Source organism: Pyxicephalus adspersus, chromosome 7, assembly GCF_032062135.1.
Source record: "Pyxicephalus adspersus chromosome 7, UCB_Pads_2.0, whole genome shotgun sequence".
NCBI lineage: Eukaryota > Metazoa > Chordata > Amphibia > Anura > Pyxicephalidae > Pyxicephalus > Pyxicephalus adspersus.
The window spans coordinates 1606080-1626145 of NC_092864.1; the positions used below are offsets into that span (position 1 = coordinate 1606080).

At 41.2% G+C, this 20066-nt stretch overlaps 1 protein-coding gene and 1 long non-coding RNA gene across 2 annotated transcripts; both read left to right on the forward strand.

The window, feature by feature from the left end:
- Positions 1 to 205: 205 nt before the first annotated feature.
- On the forward strand, positions 206 to 12079 carry LOC140334797 (uncharacterized). The gene is made up of 12 exons (XM_072417039.1): positions 206 to 286; positions 2400 to 2691; positions 3903 to 4175; positions 4308 to 4382; positions 5604 to 5651; positions 5929 to 5967; positions 6096 to 6155; positions 6975 to 6988; positions 8036 to 8083; positions 8189 to 8215; positions 10194 to 10229; positions 11139 to 12079. Exons 2-12 carry the CDS (start codon positions 2415 to 2417, stop codon positions 11214 to 11216), a joined length of 975 nt encoding a protein of 324 aa, XP_072273140.1. The 5' UTR covers positions 206 to 286; positions 2400 to 2414; the 3' UTR covers positions 11217 to 12079.
- Positions 12080 to 12376: 297 nt separating this feature from the next.
- Positions 12377 to 18133, forward strand: LOC140334798 (uncharacterized). The gene is made up of 4 exons (XR_011921618.1): positions 12377 to 13698; positions 17453 to 17479; positions 17862 to 17888; positions 18028 to 18133. It is a non-coding gene; the product is annotated as an uncharacterized lncRNA (long non-coding RNA).
- The last annotated feature ends 1933 nt before the right edge of the window (positions 18134 to 20066 follow it).

Below are 20066 nucleotides of genomic sequence, written 5' to 3' on the forward strand. Positions count from 1 at the left end.
CTAATTTAACATTTCAATAATGAATAATAAAAAATTGAAAATAAAGTTGCAACACTGCCCAGCCTGTGACCACACCGAGCTCCCGGAGTTGCTGGTTTCTGTAATAAATTCTTTATCACAAAATATGTAAATGGGAATCATAAAGTAGATAAGCCTCCGCTTCTACATCCAATGTGTCACCACACCTTGAGGGAGGAATATTGAATTCTCTCTTCCTGGTAATGCCGGGCGTGTGAGAGATCAAAGATCACATCTGCTGACCGAGACACACCAGACGGAGGAGCAGGTACCATTGTGTATGGGGGTGAGGATTCCTGGGGGTCACAGCTCCACCAACAACAATGAATATTACTATATATCTATTTGTATTAATGTATGAAATAGATGATTCATAGCTGGTCACTCACTGTGATATGATAAGGAAATGTTTATTGTGTACAGACAGAGAAGTAAATTGTGAATCTGTGAATGTGGAGATCAGGAGGACAGAATATCTTTCATAGGGAAAATGATGATAATGAAAAAACGTATTAGTTTAAAATTTTGAGTTATTCAAAGTTATTCAAAATTTTTTATAATTGCAATTGCCATGTGTGTTGTTACTTGATTCTTGGTGAGCTTTGTGTATTTCTTCCAGATCTAATGTGAGACAGGAGCTTCCTGTAATAGAGACCACTCACAGCTGCTTTCTTTACTTGTCCATGGTGACCGGTCTTGTCTCCGCCCCTCTGTAGTTTTCTGCAGACAGCCTGTACTGGGTGGAGCCTGTTGGGCCCCTCCCACAAAAGGCTGTGTACAGCATAGGGATGATGTCACTGCTACTTTTACATGGTGATATCGGGGTTTACAATGGCGTTTGATGCTCACAATATGGATTTACATCTTTTGTGATTAATGGAACGTATATTCAATAAAATGTTTATAAGCCGAGAGTTTAGTTTTATCACATTTTTTAATTTCATTGTTAGGACATTCATTTATTTCAATGTGGACAATGGGGCAATAGGGAGAATAGTGCATAGGGGGTGTGAACATTTCAACATTTTAGCTCGGCCAAAATCTCATCACCAAATATTTCTGAAATTTAGCAATTTTATCAAAATGCTTCGGAATTACCATGAAAATTGAAAATGATGTTATTTTTATTTTAAAGGGCTTTAACTTGTATTTAAGGTTAAAGGAAACTCTTCTTATCTATCCCGGACCTACTGTTGTGTCAGAAATACCATTGCCTGGGGAAATATTATCAGATAAGGAAGATTCAAAGGGACTCTAACACTAATGTCCTCTCATTTACCCCCCATATTCAGAACATTTCCAGGTCCTGTCACTCTCACCTACGCAACATCTCCAAAATCCACCCCTACCTGTCCCCTGAGACCACCAAACTCCTTGTACACGCTCTTATCATCTCTCGTCTGGACTACTGTAACCTCCTCCTCTCTGGTATTCCACTAACCCGACTCTCTCCTCTACAATCTATTATGAATGCTGCAGCCAGACTTATCCATGTTTCCCACCTACCCACCCATCTACCTTGCTGATATAAATCCTTCCTACCTACCTACCACATTATTTCCACCACTCCTTATCTGTTGCCTTACTTTGTAGTTCTCTACATTGGCTTCCATTTCACCTCAGAAATACATTCAACCTATTGTGTGATACTTCCCCCACCTCCTAGATTGTAAGCTCTTCTGGGCAGGGTCCCCTCCTCCTCCTGTGTCACTGTCTGTATCTGTCTGTCTGGCGAATAATAATATAATAATAATGCAACCTCATCCCTGATGATAAACCTATCACTAAAAACCCAAAACATAATCCTAATGCAATCAAAAGAAAAAACAAATTGTATATTAGAGCCACGCACAACACTGAACAGGATAGCGCTCACAGTAGAATGGTATTTCTGGCAAAGTTTTTAAAGCTCCATGTGTGCTCAGATTCTCAAAGCTGGGACAATTCATCCAGATTAACAACCAATTTTACCCCAACCATGTGCTTATAAACAAGTCATGTGATCAGACGGTCTGTGCCTTTGTGGTAGTCACATGACTTTGTTAAACGAATTTTGCTGCCGCGGTTTACATGGTAAAAATTGAAGCTGATTTTGAAAACATCAGAAAATGTCAAATCAGTGATTTCTCTAATCTTCATCTAATCTAATCTGATCTCTAATCCCCAGTGGGCACAAACAGAAATAGAAACCTAACAATTATTCAGACTCTTCCCTACAACAAAAATTTAGGTTGAAATTCCAAATTGCCAATTCATTCTGTGACACGGGGTATTTGGTCTGAAGAACAAGTCTCCATATTGTTTGTCTTTCCTAACCAGACAATAATCATCAGATCGTATTTCCCATCACATGATTCTAAAGTCAAAGTCTTTTTATGCAGGAAAGCGGAAATCCGATGGCTGTCCAGAGACTGACGGTTGGGATCTTCTCAAGGGATGGGCCTGACAATTACAAATGGCTGGTTAATGTGCTCCGGATGCCCATGTTTCAGAACGTGGTGGAATATGTTCTTAATGTATACATCACCAATAATTTCCGATCCTTCACTGACGCTTTGACTCAGTGCTCATTCGCCATCTTGTACCACACTAAGAACAGGGGCCGCCTGAACATCGCCAATGTCACAGACTCCCTCTACGATGAAGAATTAAAGGAATTAAATCATCACTTGGGTGAGAGAACATTACAATAACTCTATTTATGTCAAATGTTTAGTATAATGGCCTGTCTAAGAAATCATTAGCTTTTATTTATAGATTTATAAAATTGATAAAGATTTATAAAAACTGACCTACCCCCTACCCTAGTAAAAATGAATCTATCTCCCTCTTCCCAAAACTGAGAGTCTCGCCTAAACAGCTTAGCTGGCACATTACTAGCACAGGAAGTACAATCCTGGCACATGGCTTAAAAATAGGGTACAGTATTGGCACATGGATAGCACAGGAAGTACAACCCTGGCACATGGTTAGCACAGGAAGTACAACCCTTGCACATAGCTTATATATGAGGTACAACACTGGAATATGGTAAGCACAGGAAGTGCAACCTAGGCACATTGTTAGCACAGGAAGTAAAACCCTGGCTTGTGGTTGACATAGAAGGAAACACCCTGGCACATTGCTAGCACAAGAAGTATAGTTCTAGCACATGGCTATCATAAGAGGTACAACCCTGGCACATTGCTAACATAGGGGTATGATCCTGGCACATGGTTAGCACTGGTGGTACAACACTGGCACATGGTTAGCACTGGTGGTACAACATTGGCACATGGTTAGTACAGGGAGTACAACCATGGCTTGTGGATATAGTAGGAGGTAACACCCTGGCACATTGCTAGAATGAGAAGTGCCACCCTGGCACTTGGCTGAAATAGAAAGTTAGCACAGGAGGTATAACTCTGGTACATCATTAGCACAAAAGGTACAATTCTGTAGTATCCTGAATCAAAGAACTGATTTGTGACTTTGCTGAGTATAGGTTTAGTAGAAGTCTTTGTGACACCCCGACAGCATAATAGTAAACTAAGTAAGGAAAGACAGGGGGTTATTAGTGCACAACTTTGCCACTCACATGCTGAATCAGCACATTCCTGGGTAAGCTGCATTGGCATACAAACTGTGCCAGGAAAATCCGACACTTGAAGCTAATGAACTACCGGACAAAAACAAATAATTGAGAAGGTAAAAGCCAAGGGAGCAGAGATAGAGAGGAGTGGGTGATCCTTGTAGTCCATCAGACATTAGTTTAGTTGTATTGTATTTTATTATTATTAATAGCTGTGCTGCTTTCAGTGTCTAGCCATTGTATCTGTGTATTAACTTGTATCTGTGTATTAACTTGTATCTGTGTATTAACTTGTAATGTGTCACCTATTAAGGAGATAACGTAGTTGTTTTGGTGGATGATCTGGATAACAGCAATGATGATAATAAGAGGAAAATATTGAATGAACAGCCTCTGATTGATGAGTGTGCACGGGAGCTAATCCTTATTAGTAAGATGGAGAAGCAAGCAGCAAATCTGAACGGATCTGATCCAAGACTGAGTCCGCCTCCCAATTCCCATGCAATGCAAGATGCTTATGACTCTATCTACAACAAAATCTACAGGATCCGAACTTTCCTGGAGGATGCTGTGGGTGTCCACCCAGGTATTGTGTGTTGTATATGTCATGTATTGTAATGCTCTATAAAGGCAGCATGACCGTGACATAAAAAAGCATGACTGTCCTCATCATCAAACATCCAAGAGTGAATCTCAGGTTTCTGTTTTATGTTTGCAGATGATAGAAGTCGGAATGACTCCTATAGAAATTCCAGAGCACCGAATGACTCCGACTCGGATACTCAAAGTGAAGGTAGGGTAATGGAGGAGGTGTTATAGTGTCATGGAGCAGATATGGTAACCGTACCCATATGGTACCCATGCAGACAATGAAGATTTAGAAGGACACTGAAATGTGCAATCATTATATATTGTTTACTTGCTCCCTAAATTTGAAAGATTGTTATACAAATAACACAAGATTCTGTTTTTTTACTCATTTTTTCTTTTCTGACAAAGTCAGGGTCTGGTAAATTCTGGACGGCAGCCATACTGCTCTACCAGGTTTCATACATGCCATAATCACTCCTTCAAAAGTTTCTTGAAATTGATAACAACTGAAAGATTTAAAATGACAAAACTGCTCTGTCCTGGAAGATGCAAGATTACATGGGGCCTGAAAATGTAAGCGAGAACGGCCTTCTGATTCCCCGAGAGGTTGAGCTCTAGCCAAGGAGGATTTCCAGGGCTGTATCATGCAGCCTTGGAAACCCTCTGCGATCCACAGGCACTAGAGGTTAATTAAACTGGCAAGTAAGGGGAGCTCAGGTGCAAGCAGGGGTAAGGGCAGATGGCAGGCAAGTGTAGTTGAGTTGAGGTACACAAAAAAGGTTCAATGTGGAGGAAAATAGCTGAGCTAAGTCTCAGGCAGCAAGGCTGAGGATCCAGCAACCAGAGACGGAACAAATAAGAATAGCAGCCAATAGCAGGACAAGAATGGAACATGAACTAGTCTGTTCATTGGCTGCTGCACATACTTTGCAATCCCCTTCAGCTGATCAGTAAGTGCAGGGGATGCTAAGAAAAGGCAAATCTCTGCACAGCTAAAGGGAGGCTGAGGATGCTGCAAGCTGATGGAAAGATAATCTGCGGGTGTAACTGATTTATTAGTCTAGCATGGCACATCAAGTCCCATGACTGTTAATGAGCAGAATTATTTCCCTTAAATGTTGACAATAAATCCATTGCAAAGGTGTTTTTGTGACTTATGGAAGTTCAGTGGGCCTTAAATTGCACCTAAAGTAACAGAAGCTCATGCCAATGGGCAAACTGTGTTGTTTTATGCTTTAATCAACAATATTGGTAATCTTAGAGCATAATAATCTCACCACAATCCCTCCACTGATCACTACACATGACATCTCCGCCAGTCACTATATGATTGCCATGTTTTGCTCCCGATATAAGAAGTTTGGAAAGCACTATACAAGGGTCTGGCAGCAGTCATTGGGGTCTTTCTGTTCTTCTCTTTCAGGATATAGAAGTTCCATAACCACCAAGTCTGCCAGGTACAGCCACCAAGGTATGGATGTGCGGGTTATGTGCTGAGCTCATTCCACAGATAACAGATAAGGAAATCACCAATAATGCTTTTCTATAAAAACAAATAACTTGGTCAGATTGAAATTCAATATTATATTTATTTATAATTTCCCTACTTACATTGTTTTTATATACAATTGTCATCATGTTACTCATCTCATTTTAGATTTATCATTGCTCTTCCTTTTATAAAGAGACAGGTCCTCTTTTTCTTTGTGACATTAAATGACCTAATGAATATTTGTTTTATTTTTCAGGAGTAGACAGTGTTAGGTCTTCCAGTGCCTACAGCTCAGGTAATGGACATAGATTGTCACTCTCAAGCTATATATACACCATGAAATTTGGCAAGACAGATGATGTTTTATCTATATAATCCAAAATATAATTTTTTATTCAATGGTTTTTCTTTTTTTTTTTTCAGATCGTAGCAGTCGCCCTTTATTCAACTCACAGCGGTTTTCCCAGCGTGATGGCAATGCAGGTAACAATGTGCTGTATATTCTATAAGAATACAAATATTTGCTTATGTAGCACTTTTTACCATGGAAGCCACTACCAATGACCACTAGGTGGCAAACCAGATCACCCGGTGAATGTCCCACACACCACACATTCATCCCAGGGTTGGTTCTTCTCCAGCAGGATGGATAGTTCGGGTATATACAGAGAATAAGGGGAATGTAAAGAGACAAGATGAAAGAACACAAAATTGCTGAAACATGCTGTCCAACATAGACCCCAATCTTCGTTGTATGCTCTAGGGGTATCTTCAATATAGACTTTTAGGGCAGAAGTGCTGAAATGGTTCTCCATTTCCAAAAGGTCACAGTTATTTTCGCAAGGCCAATCACTTTACCTCCTGCGAACCACAATGATTATGGGGACCCCCGGAGAAGATTCTTCTGCTGCACATGGCCTTCTCACCCTAAGCCCCTAGGAAAGAGGAAGCTCAGAACAATGTTCTTCTAGAAAAGGAAAAAAGACCAGGGTGTGTGCCAAATATTTACCACCTCTTTAGCTACACCATTGGGGCTAAACTCCAAATGATTTGCAGAGTTAATAAACATTCCAATGGGTAACACTACTGAACACTACCTGGTAGTAACAGTACCAACCAACGCCCAGGTACGTCTTATAGAGGAACATTTAGGCTAAGCCAGAAGTCACATTGGTTGGGGTGAATGGGTTCATCTGTATTTCGTGCATTGGGCAGTGGCAGTGTGATTAATGATTATTTTATCTGAATACATTTTTATTCAATACATATCTAACTAACTGTGTTTGTGTTTCTTTGTTCTAGCACAACATGAGGAGGTAAGAGACGTCTCAGCTATTTTTTATTGCAGTTTTGTATGGGTGATTATTATAGAACAGGGTTCCTCCAGGGGTTGTTGGGGTTCCTTGAGAAATAAGCAGTTTGTACCTCTCAGATCAGTTTAACTGACACTAATGATCACTTTGGCTATGTGTAAGGGTGACATGACTTGAGGACAAACAGAGTACCAGTGAGTTCCCTACCCCACCCCATAAAGACACCACACCAAATTTTGGTTAAATGGCCCATAGGCCTTTTATTGCACTAATAAACACCAATTTAAATAAGCATTACATACAATAACAAACCAAATATGACATAATAATAACAATAACCCCCTTTTCATTAAACCCCTCTGGGATCTGTGCCACCTAGATATGTATGCTCCCAGCCGCATCATGCCACGTCGGCAATGATATCACCGGTCCCATCACATAACCATGATCCTTCAAACACACCAAAGGTGGAATTTCCCACCCCCATTGAAACCTAACCCAAACCAACTTACTTCGAGGACCTCACCGCAGCATAGTCTCTGGACTCCTAAACCAAATGGGCCGGGTCGGCGAGAAAACAATGGTCCCTTACTTTGTCCCTTCCACAGAAATGATCTCTCCTTCTCAATTTCCCGTCCTTTTAAATCATTTCCTCCGCCTTACTTCTACGTCACCTTCTCCTCCTCCTTCCATCCTCGAGCTAACCCCCCACCTTCCTGAGTCCGGCAGGCCTTCCACTTTCTTCCCAATGGCCTGCAATGTAAGCGGAATTCTTCCCACTGACCACCACACCAATATACCGTGATCTGTGGGTCCTGAAGACCTGAAAGTCATGTTAAGGGTTCCTCCGTGTTAAAAACTAGATGATTATTACCAGGGATGTATTTAGATATCAGACTGTACCTCCGTATTCCTCTGCTGCCCTAGGTCCAAATGTACCAAACCCAGCCCGGGTCAGTGATGATTTGCCTAACTAAATTGTATTTTGGGACTTAGTAATTTTATTTTTTAAATTTGCTAAAATCAATTTATTTGTGTTTTTATTTACAGGCTCACATTTCTCTTCACAATGATGGAAATTTTCCTGATGGTGATCAGGTCAGTAATCACACCATGAAAATACCACAATACGAGAATTATTGGATGATATTTGGGGACATTTTGAATATTTCAGTAATTGTATTTTATTTATTTATTTTCCAGTCAAACAATAAAAGACGGAGCAGAGGGGTGAGTGCAGAATGTCCACATTGCTAACAAAAGAATTGTGACAAGAAAGAGTATTGCTATACATATAAATAACACTGACATATACCACAGTGTTGTACAGAGAACACTGAGCCAGTCCCATCAGTCTCTGTACAGAGGAGCTGACACTCTAATGTCCCCCCACAGTCACACACTAAGATTTTTATCAGGTAAATCATAAATATTTCTGGTTGCTGATTGGCAGATACAGGTTACAATCTAAATGTATTGATTGGTGTAAAGTCCTTTATCAGGGGAATATTTGGGTTGGTAAATCTTTGAGGCAAGGAGTGTGACAGGGATGCCCTCTGCTATACATGTTCCTAACTGACCCCTTCATTGGTGAATGTGACCCGGTGAATGTAACCTATCCAGAAGGGAGGGTGGCCTAGGTATGGCGGTGTGATTCTTTTCTCTGCTGTTTGGCAGATCACAGGACATTAAACACCTCCGGAATATTCTGGAGAGGTGGATTTTGCCTTCATGACTAGGGCACAGCAGAGGAAGCCATGAACTGCACCTTCCCCAATCTAACCCAACTTTTCCATTAAAAATAGACGACACCATTTGTTGGATTAAATTGGCCATAGCAGCTCATTTTATTACTATTGTATATAATAACATAACTTTTTATATATACATCAAGATACGTAAAACATCAAAAACAATTTTCAGTGACAGCCTTGTATTCCACCGGCCATTGTTTATCTTTCTAAGCCCATGAAGCAATCCCTCCCATCCTAATCCTTTTACCAAATACCTCCGCCACTAACCACTATCACACCGCCTCGGGGACAATTAGCGGATAAGCCCCTTTTACACCAAGCCCCCACAACAACCACGTGTGGTGCAGGACCACCACTAACAAAAGAGAGCCCACGCCCTGATAGGCCCTACCCCCTTGTTTCCTTTCTTCCCAAACCTTAACCCATTCATGGAGTAAAAAAACGCCCCCCTGCTATGACAAATACCCAAACCTTACCTCTAATAAACAGGGAGGGAGGGTGGGAGTTGCTTGCTCCCAAAATATTTGCCTCCCCTTGTGCACCTTTTAATATTTTACCCACTATTCCTCCCTGCACCAGTAACCCCCCAATCGCAAAAGGTTATTCTTTCCCGCACTTTCTTTTTCCCGCTCTCTCTCTCTCTCTCTTTTTTAAACTTAACCCCTGCTTTTCCTGCCTTCCCTTCTTACCCTGTCATGTGGCCCTTCTCCTAAATAGCTCCGGGCCAACTTTCTGTGTGCTGAGACCAGAATGTAGAGAATGACATCATGGGGCACTTTCTGCTCCAATGCCCCTGCAATGTAGGGTGGGGGGCTCCAGGTATTCCCTGTCTCAGTCACATGAGTTTTATGGGGGGGTATATATGGAACATGCCGGGGTTATAACTTTTTATAGTCAGTGCGGTGCTCGGATATTTACTTACATATATAGCACACACTCTTATTTCATACATTTACAACTCTCGGTGTCTTAGACATACGCAGAAAATTCTCCCTTGTCCACGGGTAAATGTTACTCTGAATGTGGGGGGGGGGTAAATTTGGGGTCTGGAGAGGGGGAGGGGTCTGGATGAGGGCGAGGAGGATCATCAGGTGTTCCTTCGGTGTTCTTCCCTTGTCGGGGGAGCAGATTTCCCTGTCTGTCCTTTATACATTCCCTAGATTTTGGTATATGGGGTGATTTAGGACAAGGGGTGACCCCCTGGGGGAAGGTTTGTGCCTCTTGGCCTTGTTTCGTGTCTTTTCATACATGTAAATATTCTTTATATTATGTTTTTTAGAAAGTTTTGGTGATATCAGATTATTTAAGCAAAGTTGACACGCTAATGTCATGCACACATCCCAATATGATGCTGAATAATCTACGTTCATATGTAACAAGTAATACGGTGAAAAATCTGCCCTGACATTCACCTGTTGTATCGCTAACTGTCAATACTTTTGTTCCTAATTTAGGGATTTTTGTCCTGCTTCAAAAATATCAGCGACAAGGTAATCCATGTTACTCTTCTCATTATCAATAATAGAATTCAGAATATTGGGGGGGGGGTGGCAAGGGCAACCCATTGGTTGTAATACAACCTTATAAAAGTAATCAATTGAAATATTCCTATCTATTCACCTCAATATTGGCTTAGCTTTATTCTATGGGCTTATTAAACAGGGAATCTGAGTTGCTGCCATTGAAACACATGGACCTGGAAGATTCCCACAAGGGAATGTTTGAGGGAATGTCTGAGTTTTATATATAGATAAATTTTGTTTTATAAAAATATAAATAAATGTTATTCCGGTCTGGCCAAACCTGATGGCTAAGAATTGCAACTAGAAAGAGAAGAAGGAAAAATAAAAGGTGGCAGGTGAGCATAGAAGGGTTTAGTTCTGCTTTAATGGAAATGGGTGCAGTAATGTACAGAGTGGTGACACGTATGTGGGTGCCCTGAGATTATTATTATTATTATTATTAATAAACAGGATTTATATAGCGCCAACATATTACATTACATTACATTAAATAGGGATTGCAAATGGCAGACTAATACAGACAGTGATACAGGAGGAGAGGACCCTGCCCCGAAGAGCTTACAATCTAGTAGATGCCACGTGGCACCCCCTGTACTGCCACACAATGAGCCAGGGAATACTGCCATCCTGTGCTATATGTGGCCCTTCCAGCAGCACAGTGTGCACTATATATTCGGTGCCATGTGGTGCATTGATCAGCTAATGGAATGCTGAACACCACCCAATCCCGTGTTATGGAGCGCTGGCATTGGATGTGTGGTCGTATCTTCCAGTCTATAACAGGGCGGCAGTTTGATTCTCCAGATATATTATAGGAGGGGACACGTAATCAGATATATTATTTTTTCTTGCTGATCTCATTGTTTTTCCTTACAGATGGTGTTCTTCCTAATCGGTGGAGGAGCTTTCATTTTATTAATTATTCTGATTATCATCCTATGTGTTGTTCTGTAGAAGAAGACTCACCTTCACTTGTACACCCAAGGGGGGGGGGGCAGATGGTAAATATTCTATGATATAAGCCTGGATGTTTTTGGTTCTGTGTGTTGGAAGTTGTTCGCTGGAAGAGTACATTTTACTGTTTTATTCAAAATATTGTTTTTAATGTGTCACAAAATTGCTTTTTCAACACATAGAGGTCTATAGAAAAATGTTTTCACCCAAAATGAACCCAGCATCTACCCAAAATTCACACATTGTTTATTTGATTGGATTTGAAAACATTACCAAACAGTAACAAATATACCGAGCAGACCCACAAACCAATAGATTACAACATCTAGACTGCGGAGGATGAACGTGTTTCCCTCTTGTTATAGATGGAGTTTGTACAGACATGTGTGTGAGAACAATCAGCGGTGGTTACTGATTTATTCCTGGTGGTATTTATACATTATAAAGTACGAGGGGCAGAAGTGACTTTTCAGGAATCCAGAGTGAAATAATCTATGACCCCCGTATCCTGATATCTTCACAATACCCCAGGTACCATCAATACACTCTGGACACATAAAAGGGACACAAGATTCAGAATGTTCACACCCCCCACAGTGCAGATTTTTTGATATGTCTCTCATTGGTCAATTAGTCATAACCCCGAACCCAAAAATCCCTTGGGGCAATGTGTGTAGATGTAATACCTTTTGTTGGTATGATACAACTTGTGTATAATGTATTTATGATTTTATATAAGAAGGAATCAAAAAACTCCACATGAAAACCAACATGGTAACTGTTTGGGGGAAATACATAAAGTGATCTGTGTTATTAGCATTTGTTTATATGTGACGATTTTTGGTAATAAATGTTATGTAATAGCCCATTGTGCCGGTCTTGGTGCAGTTGGAAGATCTTTTTATCCCAAAGGCAGCCCGGTGGTCATCTTACGTTTGGTGCAGCTGAAACCTAAGGTGGAAAGGACCTTTAGCTGAGAATCCAAAAATTTAGCCTCATCCTGACCTTTCCAAACTCTAAATATAATTCTTGGTTGGGCTGACCATTATTTCTGTTACAATATGGAATATCTAGGAATGAAGCATGATGGGTGGTGAAAAATAAATGTCCAGTAAGAATTACATTTTGGCAAGCTTTCATCAAGAATTGAGCTTGGAATTGAAACAGCCAACTGTGAGAGAACTCCGGGGCAAAGCAAAATGTGCAGGTGCAATTGTAACCTCCATATGATTGGTGTAAATCTCTTACGTATCCTCATGAAGAATCTACGTCTGGGCTGTGACCACAAACAGCTTGATTTCCACCATGATCCTACAGAATTAGACATTCTTTCTCTATTTCTCATAGTCATGGCTGTAGCTGGAGCTCTTTGCATTCATTACACTTGTACAGCCATTCTCCAATATTTCAGTCTATTCATAGACGAGTGAATCCCCATATTGAGCACAACGTGGAGGTGAATTGATGCTCCCAGCACACCTTCTGCTCATAAAAAGTGTATGACAGGTGTTCCTCTTTGGTGCAATTTAAAGTTTTGCCGCCATCTTCACAACAATGAGACAACTCCTATAATAAACTGCAAGGTCAGCAGGCTAGACTGGTCACATGACCCTCCCAGACACCAATTACTACTACCACACTCAACATTTCCAATGAAAATATAAAAGTGGGGAAACTTTTTGAAGACACATAGTTATAGTATGTTCTTTCATTTTACTGTCTGGATTTATCTGCTTCTTTTATTATTATGTTTTATGGGTCATATTGCAAAGTTCAATAGATAAAATACATAAAACCGAGATAAACAACACACAATACAACAAACATGCTGGAAACTGTGTTGACTTTTCTGTAAAGCCTCCCAAAGCTCCTATCTACTACCGGGGCTCCTTGTGTCAGATGCCCCCCTCTTTACTTTAGGTCAGGAGTCCAATTAATCCTGGTTCATCTATTATGTAACAATTTTGCCATTGCTGTTCACCTCTGGAAATCTAGAAATCTGAATGTTCACTGGAGCAATTATGTAGCAAAAACACTTTCAGTACCTGTGATGAGGATTCCCTCTAAATTTAGGGAGATTTCCTGCATGGAAAGTCATGGGGTATACCTAACCAGGGTGTAAAAGTAAAAAGTCATTAATACCCTGCCGATCACACTCCGTCATGCACTGTACATGCCGCCATTTACCCAAATTTATGTCCCCAGGACAGATCAGGTGACAATCCTCCCGACAGGACTGACCACATTTTTGCTGTGCTGAAAACAGAAAATTTAGAAAGCCCAAAAATGTCCTGACAAGCAGTAAGACGAGTCATGTCAGGAATGTCCCTCACAGAGAGATAAGCCTCACAATGTGTTTGTGACCAGACAACCTTGGAAGCGGTTTGTGTTCATGAAGGAGACCACAAAGTTTCGAGAATGAGAGGCCCACCATGTCTTGTCCTCTTTCTGGTCCTCCTATGTGCCTCTTATGGAAGGACACGTGAGTAGATCCAAGAATAACATGTGTGTGATGTGTTGTATGTTCATCAGGCCCCTGCGCTCTGTACATTACATAGGCTGGGGGATTGTGAATAGAAAACGTCTGCACAATCCTGCCAAATCCAACATATCTGCCAATCTGTACCATGAAGCTTTATGTTATGTCAGTCATATATCACATTGATCCTGTCCACCAATCCAGAGAATGATTATTATAATGAATTATTATCAATGATCAAGTGGGATCTTTTATTGTAATAAACCCAAGGACCCCATACCAGAATAAACAGGTAAAGGTTGGCGTGTTAAATTGTAGTGGGATCATTTCTTTTATTTGTTTGTATCTACGTTATTGCTTTCCTGAACAATGATACTGTGCTGTGCTTTACACAGAATAATACAACACAATCACCATACAGCTGCAAAACTATTCTATATACCCTAGACCACTGTATTCTCTATCCTGCATTGCTGTGCTATAAATCACACCCTATACCCTATAGACTGCACACTGTACAATATATCAAATACCCTGCTGTTCAATATTACACACACCAAATACCCTTGACTGGTATATTCTATAGACTGTGGTATACACCACATACACCAGCCCCCTGTATTCTGTAGGCAGCAGTTTACACCACATACCCCAGATCCTTGCACTCTGTAGGCAGCGGCATACACCACATACCCCAGCCCCCTGTACTCTGTAGGCAGCGGTAAATACTACATACCCCAGCCCCCTGTACTCTGTAGGCAGTGGTATACACCACATACCCCAGATCCCTGTACTCTGTAGGGTGTGGTATACACCACGTACCCTAGATCCCTGTACTCTGTAGGGTGTGGTATACACCTCATACCCCAGCCCCCTGCACTCTGTAGGCAGCGGCACACACCACATACCCCAGCCCCCTGTACTCTGTACTCTGTAGGCAGCGGTATACACCACATACGCCAGATACCTGTACTCTGTAATTATTGGTATACACCACATACCCCAAAAACCACAGTACTCTGTTAGTATTGGCATACACCACATACCCCAGCCCCCTGTACTCTGTAGGCAACGGTATACACCACATACCCCTGATCACTGTACTCTGTAAGTATTGGTATACACAACATTCCCCAGCCCAGCCCCCTTTACTCTGTAGGCAGCGGTATACACCACATACCCCAGATCCCTGTAGTCTGTAGGCAGCGGTATACACCACATACGCCAGATCCCTCTACTCTGTAGGGGGTGGCATACACCACATACCCCAGCCCCCTGTACTCTATATATTGGTATACACCACATACCCCAGCCCCCTGTACTTTGTAGGGAGTGGTATACACCACATACCCCAGCCCCCTGTACTTTGTAGTGAGCGGTATACACCACATACCCCAAGCACAATGGCCGCATTTCTTCTGTCAGTTACAATGAAAACAATCAAAGAATTCACAGAATTGAGCTGCCTGGCCTCACCCATTGTTCCCTGACAAGTAGTCAATCTGGTTTATAGGATTTCAGATGGACATCATACCAAAGAAGTGTTTTCTGCTATAGGAAATCTCTGCCGTGCCGAGCATTGATTTAGTGAGTTTTCTTATAAAGAAAATATAAAAAGCCATCAAAATGTAAAAAGATTGCAAACTTTTTTCAAAATCAGCGTTTTTAGCACAGATGGTGGAATAGTCACATAGCAATGCTGCTTGCGATTTAGTAATCAGTGTGTTGCCCACCACGTGGCAGATCCAACTAATCCAATCATCAGTACCCAGTACCTACCTGTACAGATATCATGGATATATAACCATTTCATGTATTATTTCCTTAGATAAATAATGGACTTCTCTATTAGGACTCGATCATAATAAACGAAATAATAAAAACCAAAAACTAAAATCTGAAAAAAATAAAAAGGTTGGGCAAAAAATAAAAGAATAAACTATTTAAAGGTTATCCACATAAAAAATCCAAGGTCACCAGACTACTGACAGCACTCAATCAATCGTTTATTTGTTTAAAAATCAATCATTTGCCCCCTGACACCCCATGCAAGTAGAAATGATATTTATGTGCCAATAAAGGAGTCAATTGCCCAACCCGAAGTGTAAGGACATGTGGGGGGAAGGGGGCTGTAGTCTGATATAGTAAATGAAACCTGAGCTTTGCACCCTGTCCTTTCCCATTGCTTGTTTTGTGACACCATGAAGAACATGATCTTAGGTTTGTGGTGAGAATGTCTTGATCTGCTCACGGATTGTTATGAATCATCATTGTTTCCTTGCAGACTGAGCTGCCACTGACTTCTAGCAGAAACAGACATGATTTTCTATGGATCTCAGAAAATGCCCACTTACATTATACCTCACCTCATGATAAATGTATATGATCAATATCTTATGTATCAATGTATGTCTACAATATCAATATTATTGTAAAATATTGTCAGTAATAGCAGAAAAGAAACACTGAAAATGGTGGTGCTGTCCAGAAAACTGAGTGTAGACCCCTTACATTGGTAGTCAGTGTAGAACTTACCCCCTACATTGCTATGTTTAGAAGTGACCCCTTACATTGCTGGCCAATGATGAAGTAATCTATTACATTGGTAGTCAGTGTAGAAAGAACCCCTTACATTAGTGGGCATTATGCACGTTACCCCTCACATTGGTTGTCAGGGTAGATGTGAACCCTTACATTGGTAGTCAGTGTAGAACTTACCCCTTACATTGGTATGTTTAGAAGTGACCCCTTACATTGCTGGCCAATGTAGAAGTAATCTATTACATTGGTAGTCAGTGTAGAAAGGACCCCTTACATTGGTGGGCAGTATACAAGTTACCCCTCACATTGGTTGTCAGGGTAGATGTGACCCCTTACATTGGTAGACAGTGTAGAACTGACCCCTTACATTGCTGGTCAGGGTAGAAGTGACCCCTTCATTGGTGGTCAGTGTGAAAGGACCCCTTACATCAGAAGTCAGAGAAGAAGGGATCCCTTACATTGGTGGTCAGGGTAGAAGTGATCCCTTACATTACTGGTCAGGGTAGAAGGGACCCCTTACATTTATGATCAGTGTTCAAATGACCCCTTACATTGGTAGTCAGTGTAGACGTGACCCCTTACATTGCTGGTTAGGGTAGAAGTGACCCACTTCATTGGTGGTCAGTGTGAAGGGACCCCTTGCATCAAAGTCAGTGGAGAAGGAATCCCTTACATTGGTAGTCAGTGTAGAAGTGACCCTTTACATTGCTAGTCAGGGTAGAAGTGACCCTTTACATTGGTAGTCAGTGTAAAAGGTCATTGGTGGTCAGTGTGAAGGGACCCCTTGCATCAAAGTCAGTGGAGAAGGAATCCCTTACATTGGTAGTCAGTGTAGAAGTGACCCTTTACATTGCTAGTCAGGGTAGAAGTGACCCTTTACATTGGTAGTCAGTGTAAAAGGGACCCCTTAAATTGGTATGTGTAAAAGGGATCCCTTACATAGGTAGTCAGTGTAGGAGGGGCCCCTTACATTGATGGTCAGTGTACAAGTTACCCCCTACATTGGTGGTCAGGGTAGAAGTGACCCCTTATATTGGAATGTTTAGAAGTGACTCTTACATTGTTAGTCAGTGTAGAAGTAACCCTTTATATTGGTAGTCAGTGTAGAAGGGGCCCCTTACATTGGATGTGTAGAAGGGATCCTGATCATTTCACCTCATTTGTTCCAGATAATTTGAATGACATTTGACTGACATTACATTTTATTTCTTTCCAGAGGCCACCAGCAGCTCCATAAATTTGGGTAAGTGTGCTTTATTTCAGCTGCTATAATGAAATTGTTTTTGATGGTCTGACTGATCTGCTCTTTGCTTTCCCAAAGACCACAAGTGGCCCTATAGACCAGTGTTTCCCAACCTTTCTTAGTCGCGGCACACGGAACACCACCAAAAAGTCAGACACGTAAATTAGCTACCTGCTGCCATCTAGTGGAAGAGTTTATTTTGGTTCTGCCTATCACTATACATCACTGATAATTTCCCACGGTGCACCCGAAGATCTCTCAAGGCACACTAGTGTGCCGGGGAACAGCAGTTGAAAAACACTGCTATAGACCATTATATATAGCTGGTATAATGAAATTACTTCCCTGTGTTATATCATGAATCTGTTCTTTGACTTTTCAGAGACCACCAGCAGCTCTACAAACCCTGGTAGGTGTTTTATATTAGTATTATGTATTATGTGCTTTCTGGTGTTTATGCAATATGTAAGAATGAAAGTAACAATTGGTTTTCTATAGAACGCAGTTTATAAAATGTTAGACTGACTGCATTTACAATGTCATTTCAGATGATGAGACAAGCTCCATCTCCACGATTTCAACGGATTCTACTACAACAATGTCTACTAGTTTGGCTTCTGAGACTTTGTATCCCGCTACGGACAATCAAAAGGGTATACCTGACTCTACATATATAATCATTGTAAAATGGACCCTTTACATGGTCAGTGTAGAAGCGACTTCCTAACCGCTACGGACAATCAAAAGGGTATACCTGACTCTACATATATAATCATTGTAAAATGGACCCTTTACATGGTCAGTGTAGAAGCGACTTCCTAACCGTAGATCAGTTCAATATTGCTACATTGCTGATGGACCCCAAACAATGCTATGAACCCTGGTTGGAATAAATAAAATTTATTTTGGAATATAATAACATTTATTTTTTTTTCTTTCCAGGGGCCACCAGCAGCCCCATAGAGCTTGGTAAGTTTTATTTTTGTAGCCAGTATAATACATTTTTTTGGATTATATGACCGATGTGTTCTTTGATTTCCCAGAGACCCCCAGAATCTTTACAAACCCTGCTGAGTGTTTTATTTAAAGGGCATCTTTCTGGTGTTTTATCTTGGTATAGAAAATCAGCACCGGCACAGATTTATTAAAGAGGAAATAAAGTTAATAAATTTTTGCTTATCCACAATCAGGCCGCTCATTGTTACAGAAAGGGACAGGAGATGTTCCTTCTCCAATAATCCCTCCATCCTGACAGTTCGCTCCGGGTCTCAAGCTGAGCTGTGCATGAGCAGGAACACAAAATAAATCAGAATGAGATACGACTGGTATCACTGAGCACAAAAACAGAATTAAAGATTCTTAAATTAAAATAACTTAACTGATTTTCTATTAAATACCTGCACCTTCCTTCCGGATTGGAAACATCACTGCACGTAGTGATAAATTATATTTGTGAACACACTGGCAGAAGCGATGCACAGAAGCCTCTAGGTTATCAGTGGTAGAGCCGACATCGTCCTGTAAAATGGCGCTCTATCCACTGTCTAGTGTTCCTCACCATTTCCCTTTGGTGGCTGACCAGGTTACTCATCAGGTACTTCCACATTTGGTCACTTTTACAATTTCCATCAGTTTCTAAGACCTAACGTTTCTCTTATGCTCCTCTCAACACTAAGCTGGGAGCCTTTCCTGTAATAGGTTCCTTTCTTCCCTTGGCCTAGAACATTGAATCTTCACTAATCCTTTTTTGATCGCTGGGACTTATCCTACTACAGTAATGACTTTATAGGGCACATATAATTCTAACTATGTCTTAAACTGTGGCCCTTTGGCCCCTCTCTCGGCTCTGCCAGTGGAGATATTATTTTTGTATTTTCCCACTCTTCCTCTTGGATCTTCCCAGTTGCACCTGGGCATGGGCGCCACAACCAGTATAGTAGTCATATTCCATGTATGCACTTCTTACACCCTCTGACATATTTAGGTGTACCTGGTTTTCGCTCTGGGTCTCAGGCCAAAACCTGAGCTGCACATGAGCAGTATGAGGAACACACCTGCAGCTGATTTTACTTCAACAATTTCTACTATTATGGCTTCTGAGACTTTGTATCTCACGACTGACATCCAAACAGATGTAACAGACTCTACATGTATGTTAGCTGTGGGGGTGACCCCTTGCATTGGTGGTCAGGGTATAAGGGACCTCTTAAATTTGTGGTCATTGTAGAAGGAACCCCTTACATTAGTGGTCAGGGTAGAAGGGACCCCTTACATTGGTGATCAGTGTAGTCAGGGTAGAAATGACCCCTTATATTGGTAGTCCGTATAGAAGGGACCCCTTATATTACTGGTCAGGGTGAAAGAGACCCCTCACATTGGTAAACAGGGTAGACGGGACCTCTTACATTGGTGGTCAGGGTAGAAATCACTCCTTACATTGTTATGTGTAGAAGGGATCCTAATCATTTCACCTCATTTATTCCTGATCAATTGACTGTACATTGGTGATCAGGGTAGAAATGACCCCTTACATTGGAAGTCAGTGTAGAAGGGACCTCTAACATTACTGGTCAGGGTAGAAGGGACC